General features: G+C 39.7%; 1 protein-coding gene across 2 annotated transcripts in view; it reads left to right on the forward strand.

Moving 5' to 3' along the window:
* The window catches only part of RFC1 (replication factor C subunit 1), a 72,587-nt gene that overhangs the window by 41,492 nt on the left and 10,861 nt on the right, over positions 1-20,234 (forward strand). The window contains exons 6-15 of one of the 2 annotated variants that reach the window (XM_070452018.1): positions 514-591; positions 4,381-4,458; positions 5,585-5,672; positions 7,015-7,286; positions 9,802-9,909; positions 12,873-13,052; positions 14,189-14,293; positions 16,318-16,717; positions 18,251-18,363; positions 19,848-19,962. In XM_070452018.1, the coding sequence (XP_070308119.1) occupies positions 514-591; positions 4,381-4,458; positions 5,585-5,672; positions 7,015-7,286; positions 9,802-9,909; positions 12,873-13,052; positions 14,189-14,293; positions 16,318-16,717; positions 18,251-18,363; positions 19,848-19,962 (1,537 nt within the window). The remainder of the gene's footprint in view (positions 1-513; positions 592-4,380; positions 4,459-5,584; positions 5,673-7,014; positions 7,287-9,801; positions 9,910-12,872; positions 13,053-14,188; positions 14,294-16,317; positions 16,718-18,250; positions 18,364-19,847; positions 19,963-20,234) is intronic. The other variant, XM_070452019.1, reaches the window with a different exon arrangement.

Below are 20,234 nucleotides of genomic sequence, written 5' to 3' on the forward strand. Positions count from 1 at the left end.
GATTCATTTTTTTCGGACACTTAGGAAACAGAAATACAGATAAATAAATGAAAGTAGTTCTCTGAGTGGAAACCTGGCACATGGGTGTGTGTGTGTATTTCATTATTGCCTCCATAAGACAGTGTAATTTCTCTCACTGTTGGTTTGCCAATGTTCTGGGCTATTTCTGAAGTCAAGACACTAGATAGGATTTTGGGGATATTTCTTTTGAATATCAATAGAATAAGTGAGAATCATCTGTCTGTAGGATATTTGCTCATTAGGAAATTGAACGTGACCATGGAGTAGCTGTGAACATAATTTTTTGGCTGATGCTGCGTTGAACTATATTTATCTCTCATTGGTGTATTGAGTTAGCCAAAAAGTTCATTTGGGTTTTTCCATACAGTTTTACAGAAAACCCAAACGAACTTGTTGGTCAACCCAATATTTATTCATCTACGTTTAAGAAAAAGCACCTTACTTTGAACTTAAGGTTTATGCTATTCTTGCTTGATTTTCTTTGAAATATAGCCTTCACAAAATGCAGATGATTCCAGATTAAATGATGAAGCCATCGCCAAGCAATTACAGCTTGATGAAGATGCAGAGGTATTGGCATTTTCATTAGATAATTGTAATTATTGGAGTTGTTGCTTACTACTTAGTCTACTCAGGCAGACAATTAGGGTAGTCTTATTTTGAATTGAGCCTCATTCTAAGAGTTATGTGTAAAATAAGTTAAAATCTAAAATTATATGAAAATCTAAGTATATATGAAAGATAAATGATGAGAGCAGAGGATAATTGTTTAAAGATTTATTATTAGATTTCTTTGAATGGAAGCTTCCTTTAGTATAAGTTAAATAATTTAACTTGGTCATATCTCTTTTCTTTTCACTATGGACAATCTCATCTACTTCTGTGGCCTTAAGTAGGTAGTGTGCATATTCTTAGTGACCCCTAGATCTACCTTCATTCAGAGTACTGTTTGTAATAAACCTGTAATATTCATTTAATAAGTGTTTACTGAGCACTTACAGTGGCACACTTCTAGGTGTTAAGGCTACTGCAGTTAAAAAAAATAATGTCAGGTCATTAAAAATGCTATGAGGACAAGAAAAGGGATAGATGCTTTTGGGGTAATCAATGGGGTTATTTAACTCAGACATTAGGAAACCCCTCTTAGGAAGTGACATTGGGGCATAAAATTAAGTGGTAAGCTTCCCTCCACTTGGAGGAAGATTTCCTCTAAACAGAGAGAAAAGCAAGTGCAAGTCTCCTGAGGTAGAAATGTTCGAGCTTGATGACTTTGAAAGAAATAGCAGCAAATCTTGTTAAGTCATGACTGGTCTTTGGTACCTACCAGAAGGACTTGGGATGGAAAGGAGTCTGGATTTTAGTCTCTGTGAGATGAGAACCCATTGGAGTACTAAATAGAGAAATGACATGACTTGATGGATCTTAAAAGAAAATTATTCTGGCTGTTATGAAGGTAATAAACCATGGTGGGGAAAATCAGATCAGTTTGGAGACTGTTGTGGGTGGGGGGGTGAGAAACAATGTTGGCTTGTACCAGGGTGGTGGCAATGGAAGAGGTGGTGAGAAGTGGTCATAATCTGTATGTGCTTTTTGAAGATATAACCGTCAAGTTGTTGCTGATAGATTGAATGTAAGGTCTGAGGGAAAGAGAAGATTCAGAGATAACTCCATGTTTTTTAACTTGAGCAGCTAGGTGAATGGTGTTATCATTTATTAAGACTGGAACATTGGCACAGGGAAGTCAAGAAATTTCTTTTGCTCAGAAATGCCTAATAGGCTTCCAGATGGAGATGCAGAGTGGGTAGTTGGTAGAGGAATCTGGAGCTCAGGGGAGAGGTCTAAGCTCAAGATACTTATTTGGGATCAGTAGCATTTGAATGGTATTAAAACCAGTGTAGCTAGATGAGATCACGGAGAGAATGTAAACAGGAAAGACGTGTCAGAATTGAGCTCTGGGGCCCTGTTAACAATGAAAGGTCAGGGAGACGAAGCGGATCGAGTGGAGATTTACCAAAGTGTCTAGGGAAGTGGAGCAATCAGGATGGCTTGGTATTTTATGGAGGCCAAGTGAAGAAGGTTATTTCAAGGACAAGTGTTCATCTCTGTCAGAGCCTCCAGACCTTGGTGCCTGTTGTTTGAACCCTCTTCCTGTTGATTAGCTTAAATGTTGCTTTCTCATATTCCCTAAACTATGTTAGAAATTTCTGTGTACTTTGCTGAACCCCCTGTAGCTACTATTAACATTTAAGTGTCTATTGCTATTTAAATGTCTTCCTGTATGTTGACTTTAAACTCTACCTACCAGGGATGTTTATGTCACAGCTCTCGTACATTAGCACCTATTTTAGTGCTTGGCAAGGAAGAGGCTCTTGATAACAGTTGTGAGAGAACAGTATTCCAGTCTCCTGCAGTGTATGTGACTGTTCACGTTTTGTTGGTTTGGCAGTTTATAGTTTGTGTTTTCAAAATCTTTTTCCATCTTACGGTCTGTACTGAATTTTGTAAACTACATACAGGTATCCGTGTGACTCAGGGGAAAACACCTGGCCTTGGTAAAACTGGAGTGGGTTTTAGGGACCGGACTTCTTGTCTGTCCCAAGTGCTGAAGGCTTACCCATCCATGCCAAACCATCCTCTGTGTTCCCTGTTTCCGTCACATTCTTTCAGAATCTTGTTTGGGCAATTTATTAGTCTATGAAGGACTTTCAGGGTGTTAATCACTGACTGACGCTGTCCTTCTTAACTGTCCCTCTAAGAGCTTCTATTTTCTTCCCCTCCCCTTCACTTTCACCTTTTTGTTTATTCATTTACTGAATGTGTGCCCAGATCTAACTTGCAAGTCAGTATGTTAAACACTGTGATAAACATTGTATTAAAATATAAGACTTTTGACCACATAATACCATAATTACCAATAATGAATTTCTAATGAAAGTATTTATTTATTTATTTTGCTTGTTCAGACTATCATTGAATTTCTTTTTTTTTTTCCATTTATTTTTATTAGTTGGAGGCTAATTGCTTTACAGTATTGTAGTGGTTTTTGCCATACATTGACATGAATCAGCCATGGATTTACATGTGTTCCCCATCCCGATCCCCCCTCCTGCCTCCCTCCCCATCCCATCCCTCTGGGTCTTCCCAGTGCACCAGCCCCGAGCACTTGTCTCGTGCATCCAGCCTAATGGAAGTATTTAAATTTCTTCTAAAACAACTAGAATCTCGTTTACTAGAAGTATACTGCTACGTAGTGTGAAATTTTAGAAAAATGATGTAAAGTTCAACCAGAAATCCTTGCAGTACCACTGGAAGTTTAGAGTTTGGAGAAACTTTATATGATGAAGTTTTTTTTTTTTTTTTTTAGAAATTAGATGTGTAGCTCAGTCATGGTAAAGAAATACTAGGCAACAGAGAGCATACTGATGTGTGTCTGTCTGGCTTGCTTATAGTTCTGTGTAGTTTGAGTTAATTCATTTTACAGATAAGAGGAGGCTTGGTTACTGAGTTCTTACAGGCTTATACCAGTTTGCAAATCTTTTCTTTTGGATTGGTTTTGAGGTCCTTTCCTTTGTTTGAATAACGTTTTGTATTAGGCCATTTTATCAGGGAGCATAAATTTATAATGAGAAATATAATCTGTTTCCACACATTGTCTTCTGGAAGAGTTCCGTTTAGTTGAAAGTAAAAATGTAATATTTGGAAATAACAGCGAGGTAACTAGAATGTCTGTATGTTATATTAGCATGTTAGGAAAACTTCTGGTATAATGACTTAAATTTTCAGAAGTTAAAACAGATAAGTTACTACTGTGTTGTGTACCTTAAACTAGTATAAAATTAAGTCTGCTATACTTCAGTTAAAAAAAAAAAAAGAACAGACACATTTGAGTTAGTAATTGAAGATAGAAGTTTGATGATATTAGTGGTAGTTGCAATAGTTTGTATCTTAGTGTCATGTGCAAAGAAACTGTATAATTTTCTTGATTTATTCAGTTTTTTGTGCCCCCACCCAGGCTAGTGCTTTTTGTGTTAGGTTAATGATTCTTTTCTGAGCCCTTCTTAGAGTTTAGAATAAATAGAAATGAGATCTGTAAGTATTGCATTGGGACCATTAACAAAAAGCTAAAGACTTGGATCTTTATGCTCAGATCCATCTATCTTGCCTGCAAAACTGGCAGTATATGTTCTGCAATCTAATTTGACTTAGCAAAACAAACCTGTGATACTTCTAAGTGAAAAAATGTCACTTTCTAGAAAATGTTTTTCCAGTTTCTTTTAAGTATCATGAACCAAACATTTTAAACCTTTTTATTTATAAAAAGAAAAAAAAGCAACTCACCTGTGTTGACACTTTTTATAGCTGGAGAGACAGCTGCACGAAGATGAAGAGTTTGCTAGAACGTTAGCCATGTTGGACGAAGAACCCCAGACCAGGAAGGTAGTGTTTTACGAGGCTGTGTGCACTCTGCATATACAATTCAGATCAGTGCTTCCTTTCAGACCTTTGTATTCTAGGCTCTGGGGATACAACCATGAATGACTCTTCTAGAGAGATGCTTAAAATTATTTCAGTTAACGAAAATGTTTTTGAGAAACTTACTCTTCCTAAAGGAAGGTTGATAGGACCAAAGCTAATCAGAACCCTTCTTCACAAAAAAGCAAATTGTAGCTTTGACTTACTGTCTGTCCCAAAGAGGGTCTTATGTTCTTGTTCAGAGAATAACACTGATAAATAAAGATCCCAATGGAATCTAAAGTTTAATAACTATAATATTAATTACTGTCTTTTTAAAAGCATAATTTGCTGTTTGTAGCTAGCTAACTTTAAGATCTGTATTAGGACAGTCTCAAATAGTGAGTATTTTGGGGGATCTCTGAAAGCATCAAGATTTTTTTCTTTAAGCACTTGATCTCCAAAAAACTAGCCTTATTTCTATTGAATCATACTCTGTTAATATTGTCAGTATCAATCTGACTGTTTTAAGAGATTTTACAGCAGGCAGATGTAAGGCAGTATAGGGAATGGTGGAGACTTTGTCATTAGAAAGGCCTTATTATTTCATCTAAACATATTCAAATTGAAAATACTACATCATACATCCCAGTTGTGACCTTTCTGTAAAATGGAGTTTTGAAGAGCAGTGGAGAGAATGGACATTTTTTTCTCTTTTGAGAAAGTACTCTGTTTTTCTTTTGAGCTTTAGATTGTTCTTAGTCTTTTGGGTTAGATTTTAGTTTTTAACTGCCTGATGCTAACAGTTTGAGAATTGAGATGAAAGCAGCAGAAACAGGGCTTTCATTTTCAGAGTCACAAGTGGGGAACAACTGGGATAGTTTTTTTTAGGTATATTTTTATACTCTTTCATCTGTTTCCTCATCTATAAAATTAAAAGTAATTAAACATGTTTCATCTGCCCTAGAAATTTTGTGTAGGAATGAATGAAAATTTATTGCATTGTTTTGCTACTTTGGAAGATGACCCTTAATCTTTGGTTGATTTTAACAACAACTTTGCAGTAAAAGTTTTTCTGTTGTCGCATTTGACACTTTTTACATTTTCTTAGGCTGAAAAGGGCGCAGAAGAAAAAGAGACATTTTCATCTGTACAAGTGAATTTATGTAAAGCAGAGAAACCTAAATATCCTCATAAAGGTAAAACTAGCAGAACAAAGTAAGCTGGAACATTTATCTTTATGGAAGAAACTTCATGTAACCTTCTGTTTAAACATTTTGTTCAATAATTGCCTGGTATTCTTTTTTTTTTAATTAATTTATTTTAATTGGAAGATAATTACTTTACAACATTGTGATGGTTTGCTATACATCAGTATGAAACGGCCATAGGTGTGCATGCGTCTCCATCCTGAGCCTCCCTACCCCATCCCTCCAGATTGTCACCGGGCACCTGTGTGCGAGGTGCCTGTCACATGGTGACGGGTTGGGTGCCCGGCTTCATGTATCAAGCTTGCACGGGTTATCTGTGTTACACACGGTAATGTATGCTTCAGTGCTGTTCTCTCAAATCATCCCATCTTTGCCTCCTCCCACTGAGTCTGAAAGTCTCTTCTTTACATCTGTGTTTCCTTTGCTGCCTTGTACATGGGATCATTGGTATCATCTTCTAGATTGAGTACAGTTAACATACAGTATTTGTCTTTCTCTTTCTGACTTCCTTCACTCTGTATAATTGCCTGGTGTTCTTAGGTTGACATTATTTCATAGGAGTACCGGAGCATGTTCTACTTAGATGATGGGAGACTGTGTGGATGTTAGCTGGTACAGAACGCCTGTCTGCTCTGTAATTGTTGTTTGGCTTCACGTTAATTTCCAAGTGTAGGGCAAGTGTGTGGACTTCAGTACGTGAAGACAAAAGACTAGATGTTTCGAGCTCGTGTAATTCAATCATCATCGTCCAGGTCATCTGAAGCCCTTCTGCTAGTTGTCTGTAGGTTTTAGTTTTTTTTACGTGGTCCTGATATCTAACCATGTGCTAGTGTGGTTAGATGCTAATAGATGGGCTTAATCTTATAAGTATTAATATATCTGTTCATATAATTGTACTCTTGAAACCACAGGATTCTTTCAGACTTTATTACAAACAGAACTTTTATGTGACAGGATATTCTAATTGGTAACTTTTCTCTGTGAAGTTTGGATCATTGACGTTTATCTGTGGAATAAAGTCCATGTTGTCATGTAGTTTACCATCTCATTTCAATTAATGAATAATTTATAGTTAAAAGGGCAGATCTCTTAATTTGAAATGGTTACACAAAGAAGTAATATATAAATATTTAATTTTAAAAATAAATATTTTTAAAATATTTTGTATAAACTTAAGAACTAAAATTTTAATGTGAATGTTATGAAGTCACCATATGACATTATGTCCTACTAAGATTATTCTGTTGGAAATGAAAAAATAATCTTGATATTGGGTATCATTTTGCAAAAACAACATTTATAATCCTTTCTTTCTTCCTTATAAAAACAGAGCAATTTTCAGATGAAAGGAAGAACTTCAGCCCTAAGAAGCAAACTAAGTGTGTAGGTTCAAGAGAATCCCAGCAACGTTCCAGGTCATCAGCTCATAAAACAGGGGAAACTTCTCCAAAAGCCAGTTCTAAGCTGGCACTTTTGAAAAAGAAAGAAGAGAGTTATAATAAAGAAACACAGTCTGTGGCTTCAAAACGAAAAGAAAATGTTATTGAGTTAAAAGAGACAAGAACTCCTAAGAAAATCAAAAGTTCTCCAGCTAAAAAAGAGGTAGACATTTTCGAAAAGGGTATCATTGTGGGGGGGGGGGGGGGCATGTGTTGATCTGGTTTGTTTTCAAGTTTTGTCTCTAACTTTATAAGGCATTATAGTATCTTAAAGATACTCTCTTATTTAAAGATGCTGTTGCAGAATATAGGTTATTATGAACAATATAGCTAAATAAGCCAGTATGTATTGAGGGTTAAAGTGTATCAGATACTGAGCTCATACAGGTGATATGTCATGTAATCTTCACCACAAGAGATACTTACTTTTATTATTCAACTTTTGAAGATGATAAAACAGGCTGAAAGGGTTTAAGTAGCTTTCCGAAGATCATCTGGTGAGTACGTGGCAGAGTCGTTTCGCACTCAGGTCCTCTAAGGCCAGAGAAAAGTAATGTAACGCTGTGGCTCTGGACATGGGCTCCGGAGCCAGTTCTGGATCCTAGTCCTGCCACTGGGCAGGTATGTGACCTCGGCCTGGTTACTTCTCTCTCTGCTTCAGTTTCTTCATTTGTAAAATTGGGATAATAATAGTATACAATGAGATAATGTGTATAGCCGCTTAGAACAGTGCCTGGTACATAATACATGCTACATAAATTTTGGCTATTATTATTAAAATAACTTATTTGGATTTGTCCTGAATGTATGCCTTTTTGCTCCTGTTTTTAACAGTGTTGAGATACTGAAATCATTTTTAGAGGGATAAACAGTAAAGTAATGCAGAATGATTTTTAGAAGTTTCTTTTGTTTTCATATATATTTGAGAATTTTTTCTTAGAGTCTCCAGTTTGAAACCACTTTATTATGATCATAAGAGAAGCCACTGTTCCTTCAAGCCTATTTGGCACTTGGAGTTAAAAGCAGAATATTATCTATTTTAAGTGCTCATCACCATTATTTTTTAGTGAAAAACTGATATGCTGATGATTGCTAGATGCTTTTGTTTTTGGTTAGTGCTGATAAATACGCTTAAGGGAACAATTAACTTTTTGGTCTCAGGTTTTTCTTTACAAAGTACTTAGCTGGAGAATGAATATTTTTCTTCAGACACACTAAACATGTTCAGTTTACAGATGCTTGTCTATTTTTATTAAAGCAGAATAATTTTTTATTTATTTTTTTCCATTTATTTTTATTAGTTGGAGGCTAATTACTTTACATCATTGAAGTGGTTTTTGTCATACATTGACAGAATAATTTTTTAAATGATACTGTTTCTGTTCACCTTATTTTTCAAAGTTGGACTAGAAATGACTCAGAGAACTTAAGTAGTTTTGGGAACATGAAAGTCTGTTTTCTAAATTCAGTCTACTCAGTCAAATAACTTTTACTTCACAAATGAATGTGCTTCAGATTTCTTTTATAATTTATTTATAATTCTGTTTTTTTTTCCACAGAATTATTGTTATAAATGACTTTCCCATTTTGGCATGCATTGTACTTTCCTATAATACTAGTTAAAAATATGATTTCCTAGGGCATGTGGCCTGGGCAGGTATATTTCAACAAGCTTCTCAGATATGGTGGCACACCATCATTTGAGAACCATTGTTAAAAAGTAGGATTAGAGTCTAGGATTAGCCTGTAGCCTGTGGCACGATTAACTCAAAACCAAAGCAAGTTACTCTCCTTTGTTGATTAAATCATTTATTTGTATAAAAGTGGTATTTTGTCTACTCTCAGAAGGGTTGGAGGTGGCTTACAAGTTAAAAATAATGTAAAATTAGGAAGTGGAAAAAATGACAGAGATCATTCTTGTAGTGGTTCTTAATTATCTAGGATGTTCTTTCCCCAAATATACACGTGTTGGTTATACCTCCTATCTCTGGATCAAAAACTTGGAGTGCATCCAGGGATTAAAGTTTAAAAGATTTCCCCAGCATTTTCTGAGACACACCCATGGTCAGAACCCTTGAGAGAAACAGGAGAGATTAGACCCAGAAGAGAGAGTGGTAGCATATAGAATGTGTCTGCTTTTTGGAGTATAGCTTGCCCCTTGTTTGAGCCAGGTGTGTATATAAAGCCATTAATTCTTAGACTGTAGTGCTTATTTCCCCAGGAGCAAAGGGGATACATTACTTTAAGGGTATTCAGAGCCATTGGATAAAAATAGTATATTTTCTTCTGTGATTGTTTACGTGGGAAAAAATTAATTTTTCCACTGAAATACACATGATATATTATGGAATAGAATTTAAAATTCATACGAATTTTTGAAATAAAATGCATCTTTTTGTTTTGTGGCTTGGGGCTAGCAAGTTGGCTTGTATGCTCAGTCTACCGAGAGGTTTGTGCCTGTAGAGAGAGTTGAGGGGTTTAAGAAGGGCTGACGGCAGGGCTGTTTGTAAGCCTGGCGTGTGTAGATGGGGGCGTACCTGTGTGGCTGAAGATATTGGTATCAGGCTCAAGCACCGAAGTGACTTAATGTTTATTGATAGGTATTTTTATTTATTTTTTTTGGTACGTATTTTTAATTTTGTATGACTTTATTCAGTTTTCTTTCCGTCTCCCTAAAGTCTATAAGTCCTGATGATGCTGAAAAGAGACGCAGTAATTACCAAGCTTACCGAAGCTACTTAAATCGAGAAGGTCCCAAAGCTCTGGGCTCCAAAGAAATACCAAAGGTAAGAATACTGAGAGGATGTTTCAAGGCCTCTGGCCTGTGGGTCCATGTATGTATTCACTATGTCTACAGTAGCAGAAAATTAATAATTAAAAATGAACAGGGCTTCCCTGGCGGCTCAGTGGTAAAGAATCTGCCTGCCAATGCAGGAGACGTGGGTTCGACCCCCGGTCCTGGAAGATCCCACATGCCGTGGAACAGCTAAGCCCGCGCGCTGCAGCTGCCGAGCCTGTGCTCTGGGGCCTGAAACGGCAGCTTCTGGGCCCGCGTGCCCTAGAGCCGGTGCTCGGCAACCGGAGGAGTCAGTGCCGGGAGAAGCCCTCACGCTGCAAGCGGGGAGTAGCCCCCGCTCCCCACAGCAGGAAAAAGCCCACACAGAACAGACCCAGCACAGCCGAGAGTAAATAAACAAGCCAAACAGAATAGGAAAACATTAGTCACCGTCCTTACAAATTAGGGAGTAGGATACGGCGGTCCCAGGACTAATGCTTTTTGCCTTCATGGTACTTCATTATTATAATTGTGATATGTGCCCTAAGGGAGATTCTTTTAGGGAATCTGGTCCTTAAGTGGAGTTGTTGGTGGGGGAACAGTATGACCGGATTTGCCTTTCAGGCTGAGCACTCTTGGCTGCTAAATACAGAGTGCAGTGGAGGGAGGGGGGAATAAATACAGGCAGATCAATGAGGAGAGATGATGAGAAATGATAAGAGACTTGTCTAGGGTGGTAGCAGTGACCAGGCTGAGAAGTGAAGTAGCTTCAATGAAAAAGGAAAATCTGTAGGACATGGTGATGATTGGGAGTGGGAACCGAGAATGAGCATCGGGTGGTTTCCTCATTATTGGCGTGAGCATCTGTGGGTGGATATTGATGCGGCTGGAGGCAGAGCAGATTTGGGGAGATGATAATGAGTTCCTTATAACCATGCTGTGCTTTAGATGTATGCAAGGTAGCCACATGGAAATATTCAGTGGACAGGTAGCTTTGCAGGACTGGAGCTCAGAACAGAAGTCACGATGGGATGCAAAAGATTGGGCGTTATTGGCATGTAGAAAATGTTGGAAGGACTTGATGTCACGTGGCAAACAAGGACAGAATGAGGAGAGACCTTGGACCTCGTCCTCATGAAGTGGAGGAGCGTGAAACCCAAAAACAGGCTGAGAAGCAGCAGCCACAGATGGAGGAGAAGCCTGGTAAAGGTGGCATCGCAGTAGCAAAGGGAGGAGGGGGTTTTAAAGAGTCATCAAGGACACTGAGAATTGTCCACTGCGTTTAGTAGTGTGAATGGTCCTCAGTGATCTTAGCGGGAGTTTTGATAGAATGACGGAGGCAGAACCTGGTGGAAGTAGGTTGAAGAGTGAGTGGGAGGAGATGAAATGGAGGCAGCATAAGTAGATGATGTTGGTTGTGGTGGGAGAGGAGAGAGAGGACTTCTAGCTACAAATGGGAGGTGGCTTCAGGGGGAAGATGTGAGTGTCTTTAAGGTTTGTTGTTGGTCAGTCGCTCAGTCATGTCTGATTCTTTTGCGACCCCGTGGACTGTAGCCTACCAGGCTCCTCTGTCCATGGGATTGCCCAGGCAAGAATACTGGGGCCAGTTGCTGTTTCCTACTCCAGGGGATCTACCCAGATATGGGATTGAGCTGTCATCTCTGTAATTGGCAGGCAGATTCTTTACCACTGAGTCATATGCTTAAAGCATGTTTTTTTTGATGATGGAATTGATCTACCAGAAAGTGAGAGATTGAAGATATCTCAGAAAGAGAAGGATAATCAAAGGTACTATGAGGTTTCTGAGAATGTAGAAGGGCAGGGGATTCAGATCACAGATGGAGGTGTAGTTCCCATAATAAAGAGGGGCAGAGGATGAGCTAGAAGGGGCTAGTGGGCTGTGTAGGAGGCTGGAGGAAGATGCCAGGCTTGCCTCCTGTATGAAAGATAAAAAAGCTTCTGCTTCAGAGGGCTTGAGCCAAGTGGTGTTCTTAGGGGGTGGACAGGTTTCAGTGAAAGCAAGGCCGTGGAGGGAATATTGGAGAAGAGGTTGAGAATATTGGGGGTTTGCTGGTCCTGCAATGAGAGTTTGGGAATGAAAGCGCGTGGAAGGGAGATCCACACGGCCATTTCAATCCTGGAGTCATGGGGACCTTGAGATGCTGTTAGTCAAACCTTTTCTCTCCAGACAGACTTCCTGCACTCCCCCTACCTCCCGACAACAGTTCTTCACCTGGATGGTGAAGGGTTGAGCTTGTACTGGGGCAGGCTTTGAACTTTGCTTAGCTGCTGCTTTGCAAGCGTGTTTTAAGTCTATGTTGATCTCAGTTCTCTTTTCAAAAGTAATAAGTAACTTGGAATGTTTTTATATAGTTTTCATTTTGCTTGGGATTATACCATATTGAACCATTGTGAAAGTAAAAAAAAATCTATACCTACACACAGTTCCAATTAAGATTAAATGTCTTTTCCATCTAGCCTTCTTTTGCTGAGTGTCTTTTGTCTTATCAGATTAACTTTTCAATCAAGAGATGGTGTGATAGGGTAAGAGCTCAAACCTGTGTAGTATTTTTTTTCCAGAATTGAAACTTTTTTTTAGCAGAAGCAAGATATTCTGTAGATGCATTACATCTGGTTGCTTACTTAAAGTTATACAAATTAGTAGTTTAAGTATTTTTTAAAAAGTGAGGATAGTATGAATGGATAATTTTAATAAGGTTTCCTAACCATATTGAACATACATTTTTTTGTTGCTGGTTTTATAAGCTTGTTAAATGTTAACCTACATAAGAATTCCTCAGGATTTAATTTCAGATTCTGCGTGTTCACTGTAAATTTCCTGCAGATTTTTTCATGCTGAGATTATTTATGATGTCAAATGAGAAAAGTCAACTTCCTGCAGTTTTGATGCCAAATATTTCTTTGGAAAGCTACCATGTAATTTCCTCTCTGCTTGAACATTTTGGTTTTTAGGGAGCTGAAAATTGCTTGGAAGGCCTTACATTTGTAATCACAGGAGTGCTGGAGTCCATCGAACGAGATGAGGCCAAGTCTCTAATTGAGCGTTATGGGGGAAAAGTAACAGGAAATGTCAGCAAGAAAACAAACTACCTGGTCATGGGTCGTGATAGTGGTCAATCCAAGAGTGACAAGGTGGGTAGTGCTGTGTTCTCAGCACAGTGAAATAGCCTGCTTGCCTTGGCAGGCTCATGATGTGACCATATGTAGTAATGTCCTTTACACAGAGGGAAATGAAGAGAAAAAATGGAAAAGTAATTTCTTCTGTACGTTATTTGCTCTCCACAGAAGTGTTGTTTGGCTTTGACCTGGGATTTTGGTTTTCTAGTTGAAGGCACAGTTCCTGTTTACTTGGCTTTCTTAGTGTAGTATTCTAGCCAAAATCTTTTTTTTAAGATAGAAGCAAATGCAGTTTTCCTCTTCTTCTAGTCCTGAGTATTCCTATATATGCTGCTGTGGACTCCATCTTGAGTTTTTTAATTGGAAACTCTCTTTTATACTTAGTCCCAAATAATAGAATAGCTGACTAACTGTGGTTTTGAGAGACAACTTCTTATTTCCTTACGTTATGAGGATTCCAGAGGTAGGCAGTTGCTGGGGATGGTTCAGCCCCTCAGTGATGTAGCTAGACTTAGTTTTATCCATCACTTCTGTCTTCATGCATGTTGCCTTTTGTTGCAAGGTAGCTGCTGCTCTCAAGTTCACATTCAAGGCAGGAAATAGGGAGCAGTGGCAAGATGTTACACTAGGTGTAACCAACTTCGTAAGAGTTTCCCCGGAAATACCTCTTAAAGAATTTCATTTAAGTCTCATTGGCCAGAGCTGTCCTGTGGCCATTCAGAGTGATAAGAGTTTGCGGAGGATGAAGACTCTTCTGATTCTTAGACCAGTCATGTCGTCCCTTGGAGATGAACACACTGGAGTTCTGTCAGCAGGGGAGACGGTGGAGGAGATTGTCTGCCAGCCAGTAGGGCCTGGGAGAGGGTGTGACAGCTGGACAGGCTCTCGAGGCTTTAACCATTTTAGGGTGGAGAGAAAGGGAAAGCAGCCCACAAAGGGGCAGTGTGATACCCTGGGTGCCAACCCGCCATGCTTAGAGGAGGTTCTGTTATTTTCTTTTTAACGGTGCTTTTTCATGCATACTGTTTTAAAAAATATTCCAGTGTTACCTAGTTTACAAATGTGGTTTTTCACCTTCTGACAAGCCTGAGAATCAGATTTTTTTTTTTACAGAAAGTAACAGTTTCAATGATTTACGTTTAAATTATTAGGCAGCAGCCTTGGGGACAAATATTATTGATGAAGATGGCCTGTTGAATCTGATTCGAACTATGCCAGGCAAGAAGTCCAAGTATGAAATAGCCGCTGAAGCTGAGGTTTGTATAAAATGAACTTGACTTATTTTTGTTGGTGTATAGACCTTTCCTGTTTCATAGAGACATTTCTTGGGTGAATACAGGCCTGTGGGCTAAAAAATTAACTTTTCCTCCTGCCGCAAATGAGCTTCCCTTGTTTCCTTTTGAGTCGGTGGACTCAGCTGTAGCCTGTTGTCATTGATGTGCTTCTTTACCTTTCTCAAAGGAGAATGAGGAGGAGGAGGGGAAGTACATTGTACTTCCCACATCTGTTAATTACTGATTCAGATGTCCATATTTTCCTTATTCTTACAGTAAAACTGTGCAGAGCTTCCTGATTAAGAATTCTTTGAAGGTTATATCATAGCTGTCAGCACGATAAAATCATTTGCATTTAGAACTATATTGGGGCTTTTTCAGTTGTGACAGAAAGGAAGCCCATGTTACCTTTAGCAAAAAAGGGAGCCATTTTGCCCCACATAAGTAAACTCTGACAAGCCTGATGTGGGGACTGCTGGGTCTACAGACTGCAGTGCTTTTAATACGTCTCTCTGCTTCTCTGAGTGTTAGCTTCATTCATTTCCTCTATATACATGTCCGTGTGTGGGACACGGGGTGCCAGCAACCCAGGTTTGATGTCCCCAGCCCTGGCACCCAAGTGGTGAGGGGCCTTCCAGTTTATTCCAGTTAGAAAAGTCTTGGGGAATGATTTGGATTGTCCCGTCATCCACGTCCCCTAATATTCACATCTTACATAACATGGTGCAGTTCTCAAAACCAGGAGATGACCGTGGATTCTAAGTGTGTTAACTTCACATTTAGCCCCATCGTCCTTGGATCTCACACTGCGTTGATGTGTCTTCTTAGTCTCCTCCAGTCTGTGGAGTTCTGGAGTCTTCCCTGTGTCTTTTTATGACCTTGATTTGATGAGTACTACTCTGTTGTTTTGTAGAATGTCTCTCAAGTTGGGCTGTTGATCGTTTCTCATGGTGAGATTGAGGTTATGCATTTTGGGCAAGAAGACCATATAAGTGATACTGTGTCCTCCCCAGGGCATCCTGTCAGCCGTGCATGATGTTGATGTCTTATTATTGCTGGTGTCAGCCTTTATTACTTAGTTCATGTGATTTCTGCCTGGTTTTTTCAGTAGTGAAGTGGCAGTTTTTCCTTTTGCAGTTGATAAGTATCTTGGGGAGACACTTCAATACAATGCTAGTACCTTGTTTTTCGTCAAATTTCCCACTAATTTTAGTTTTCATGGATCATAACATTCACCTGCTTTAAAGTGTGTTGGTGGTTTTTAGTGTATTCACAGGATCGTGCCACTGTCAGCACTGTCTATTCCAGAACAGTTGCATCGCCTCCCACAGAAACTCTGATCCGCTGGCAGTCACTCTTCATCCCCACCCCTGGCAACCACTGCTCTATTCTGAACATTCTGTATAAAGCGAAACATGTAGTATGTGGCCCTCTTAACCTTCTTTCACCTAGCACCTTGTTTTCAAAGTTCAGCTATATTGAACATACATTGGTGCTCCTCTCCTTTTAATTGGTGATTAGTATTTCATTGTGTGGATATACCATGTTTTATTTGTTCATCATCCACTTGTTCATCAACCACTTGGCCAAAAGTGGTTGTTTCCACTTTTTGGCTATAATATTTGTATATATAAAATATAGTAATGCTGCTATGAACATTTGTGTAAATGTTTTTGTGGAGGAATAAAATATTAACTAGTCACAAAGCAAAAATTCTTAATTTTTTTAAAACTAATTTTACAATACTTAATTGCTTTCAAAGAGCTATTTTCATTTTTTTCAACTCTTATTTTTAAAATTGCATGTGAATGCTTTTGGTGTGTTGTTGATTTTTTTTTTTTAGGTTTGGAACGTGGAGATTTCCACAAACAGCAGAGTCTATTATGAGAAGACAGATCCAGGTTGAGTAGCTCACCTGGAGACCTCAGCTTGCCCTCTAGAGTACATTTAGCAGGATAGAAATTCTGTATATCTCATCAGGTTTCTTTTTTCCTCCAATTTTTAAGATGAAGAAAGAAAAATCCAAATTGGAAAGAACACCCCAAAAAAATGACCAAGGAAAAAGAAAAAGTAGTCCAACTAAGAAGGAATCAGAATCTAAAAAGTGCAAACTGACTCCCAAAAGGGAAAGCTCTATAAAGTCACTAAAGAAGGAAGCAAGTATGTCTCAGAGAGGCCTGGACTTCAAGGAGCAGGCGGCTGAGGAGACAAATGGTGACGGCCGGGCTAGGAATTTGGCTGATGACAGCAGTGAAAGCAGAGTGGAAAGTTTGCTCTGGGTGGATAAGTATAAGCCAGCCTCACTCAAGACCATAATTGGACAGCAAGGTGACCAGAGCTGTGCCAACAAACTCCTGCGCTGGCTCCAAAACTGGCACAAGAGTCCATCCGAAGATAAGAAACATGGTGATTTTACAGCTTCATTCATTCTTGTGTGTGTCTGTCACCACGTCATTGCCCAGGAACCCATATGTTAGGAAGTGTAATAGTTGGTTATTGATCGCTCAGCAAGCATTTATTAAGAGCCTGCTCTGAGCCTCGGTGGCATACTAGACCCCAAACGTGGGGTCCCAAAGCACAGTCTGTCATACTAGACCCCAGAAGTGGGGACCCAAAGCACAGTCCCCTTTAAGGATCTTCCAGTCAGTGAGGGAGATGTAGATAAACCAGCAATTAAAATGTACTGTGCTAAGTACTGTTACAGGGTTAAGTGTAGGGCACTCGGGGGTTGGAAGAGCGTGGACAGGGATTCCCATCCCTGGAGGAAGGGACAGCTAAGCTAAGACTTGGAAACTCAAAAGGAGTTAGCTTGGGGAAGGGAGGGGAGCGTCAGGTGGGAGAGCACATGTGTACCAAGGTCCGCAACTTGTGAGAGCAAGACCCCCGAGAGGGCCAGAGAGATCGGGGGGAAAGGTGCAAGGAAAAAGCGGAGGCACACTGCAGAGTAGGCAGCCTAAGAACCCCGGGAGCATGCTTGCTTTTGCTAGGCGTGGAAAAGGAGCGGTCATATGTATTTAATGTCCAAAGTATTTATTATCGGTACTGAAGTTTCCAGTCACAAATGCTAGTAAAGTCTTGAATTCCAGCCACAACCCTGGGGGATATTGTGTGAGAACTAAAAAGGAAAAATTTAGTGAGCATCGTAGTGAATTTCCAAAGTGATGGCTGGGTTATTCACAGCGAGGTCGTCACTAGACATTGGTCAACAGTGCCAGTTTATTTTATTTATAATATTTAAATAATATAATTTTGATGATACAGGGTTAAACTCAAACCCTTTTCTCTTTCAAAACCAAATAAAATGTGGTGTAAGTGCTCTGTGTGCCTAAAGAAGAGGTTTCGAGGCTGCAGGCCAGTGTGGTCCCTTTCCCCGGGCCTGAGGTAGGCTTGGCCGGCTCTCTCCGTCCTGGTACTGAGCACCTGCTGTGCGCCAGGCCCCCAGGTTAAGGGGAGGGGCTGAGCTGGGCGGGACGGGTGCAGATGCAGCATCTTCACTCCATTCTCTCCGTGGCCGTTCTCGTTCATTCTCATTAAGACGTGCAGGCTCGCGCTCAGCCTGCCCACCCTCGCAGCCGCCCCTCCAGGCACATCGCTGCTGTTCCCCTCGTTTTACAGAGGAGGACGCAGACGGGGGTTAAGTCACCTGCAGTTCTCCCGAAACCCAGGCAGTCTGCTCAGTGACCTGGGCTCGTGTAGGAAAGGAAGCTCATAAAATTACTGTTCTGAAGTTTTTTTATTTGAGTGAAGATGAGGTAGGGAGTAGAATTTCACTAAATGCTCGGGAAACTATTGCTTAAACTTTGCAAAAAAATATTTTGCAGATTTTCAGTGAAACTGGAGGACTGCTCTTGATGCTAACCTAATGCACAGTTATTCCTGTCACTCCTGCATTTCTGTTAGGTCGTAGAGGTTAACTTTCTGGAATTTCTTTTTCCCTAGCAGCAAAGTTTGGTAAATTCGCTGGCAAAGATGATGGCTCCAGTTTCAAAGCGGCCTTGCTCTCAGGCCCTCCCGGCGTTGGCAAAACAACCACAGCTTCTCTGGTTTGTCAGGTGGGCATTCTGTCACTGCTTTTCTAAAATCTAGCCTCTGCAGGTTCTGGGCCTATTTGTCATTTTCACCCTTTTAAAAATATTGGTACTTATAATAATAGGTGATATTTACTTGCGTGCCAGGCCGTGTGCAATAAGCCCTTGGGTGCATAATCTTATAGATAGTATGCCTTACAGGCTGCTACAGATACCTTATATGGCCCTGTAGGAAGAATTCTGTGTACCGAATATGTGTAGTCTTGCCATTGTCACGTGAGAAGTGGAACAGATTTGAGGAGGGTGGCGGCACAGTGTGAGCCCAGACGGTCTGTGGGATCCTGCCTCTGCTCTTGTCTGCACGGCTGCCACGTCTCTGGACAGGGAGCGCGTGAGGCGCTGGAGCCGGCCGGGACTCGTGTATCAGAATGTGTGCCGAGCCGCTCAGTCGTGGCCGACTCTCTGTGACCCCGTGGACTGCAGCCCGCCAGGCTCCTCTGTCCGTGGGATTCTGCAGGCAAGAACACCGGAGTGGGCTGCCGTTTCCTTCTCCAGGGCATCTTCCTGACCCAGGGATGGAGCCCAAGTCTCCTATGGCTCCTGCGTTGCAGGCGGATTCTTGACCGCTGAGTCAGCAGGGGAGTCCAGATAAATCAGAATGGTGTGAAACAATACAGGAAGTAGTATCAGAAAAATTAAATGAGAGATTTTAAACTTACTTTAAATTTATTACTGCATTTCCCAACCCTTTGTCCCATAGGTTGATGTTTTTGGTTAGTCTTTTTTATTATAGACCAAACCATAAATTTTTAGCTCATATAATAACTATATATTTTCTACTCTATTATTTAACATTTAAAAACAAAAACAAAAAATGTTTTCCCTAGTCTTTATAATTGTGACTATGACGCCTTTTTCCCCCTTTATTATTATCATTACTTTTTTGTGGAATTAATGGTTTTGCATAATGCCTTAACATATAATGATCACTTTGGGGAAATAAGCCCAAGTTAGTTGATTTTTCACAATTTGAGAGGGAGATTATATGTTGGGATAATTTGACAAAGAACAATTTAACTTTATAGTTTATCTTGAAGAGTCAGTGATTACTTTTTGTTATCTTAATGTACTTTTTGATATCTTAATTCTGTATCTGGTGTTGAAATTTTGGGGTAGTTATATTTAATCCTTTTGGGGACTTTAAGAAGTGAACTTAGTAAAATTGCTTGCTCAGATATGCTCTTCCAGATTAGTTATATGTAGCAGTTGAGATTTTAAGACTACACTTGTGTGTGTATTTATGTGTTATGTATGTATACGATATTTAAAAAAAAATCTTACTGTGATTCATGTTATAGTTAATCTCATTGTCTATTAGTATCCTACTTTATCTTTTTACCCATGGTTACTTATGTGACTTTTCTGGCCTCCTTCTTAATTGCTTTGTTTTTGTGGGGAGAGTTAATAATTTGCATTGTGATGGTAATGTTTTCCAACGTTTTGATTAGGAATTGGGATATAGCTATGTGGAGCTGAATGCAAGTGACACTCGGAATAAGAACAGTCTGAAGGAGACTGTTGCTGAGTCGCTGAATAATACCAGCATCAAAGGCTTTTATTCAAGTAAGTGGGTTTCCTTTTTTTTGGCGGAGGGGTAGGGGGAGGTTATGTAAGAAAAATGGGTTCATTTCAACGTTCAGTAACATTACTATGATTGAACATTACTGTGTGCTAAACACCCTATTAAATCCTGGGGTTATTGAGAGAATGACATAACCTTGATAGGCAGTAGTTAACTTTTTTTTCTTTGGTTCTATTTGGGACATTGGGGAAAGTTACCATGACAGGGTGACATTTGTTCAAGGGGCCTTGAAGAATGAGAAAGAATCATTTGC

Source organism: Odocoileus virginianus, chromosome 21 (genome assembly GCF_023699985.2).
Source record: "Odocoileus virginianus isolate 20LAN1187 ecotype Illinois chromosome 21, Ovbor_1.2, whole genome shotgun sequence".
Taxonomy (NCBI): Eukaryota; Metazoa; Chordata; class Mammalia; order Artiodactyla; family Cervidae; genus Odocoileus; species Odocoileus virginianus.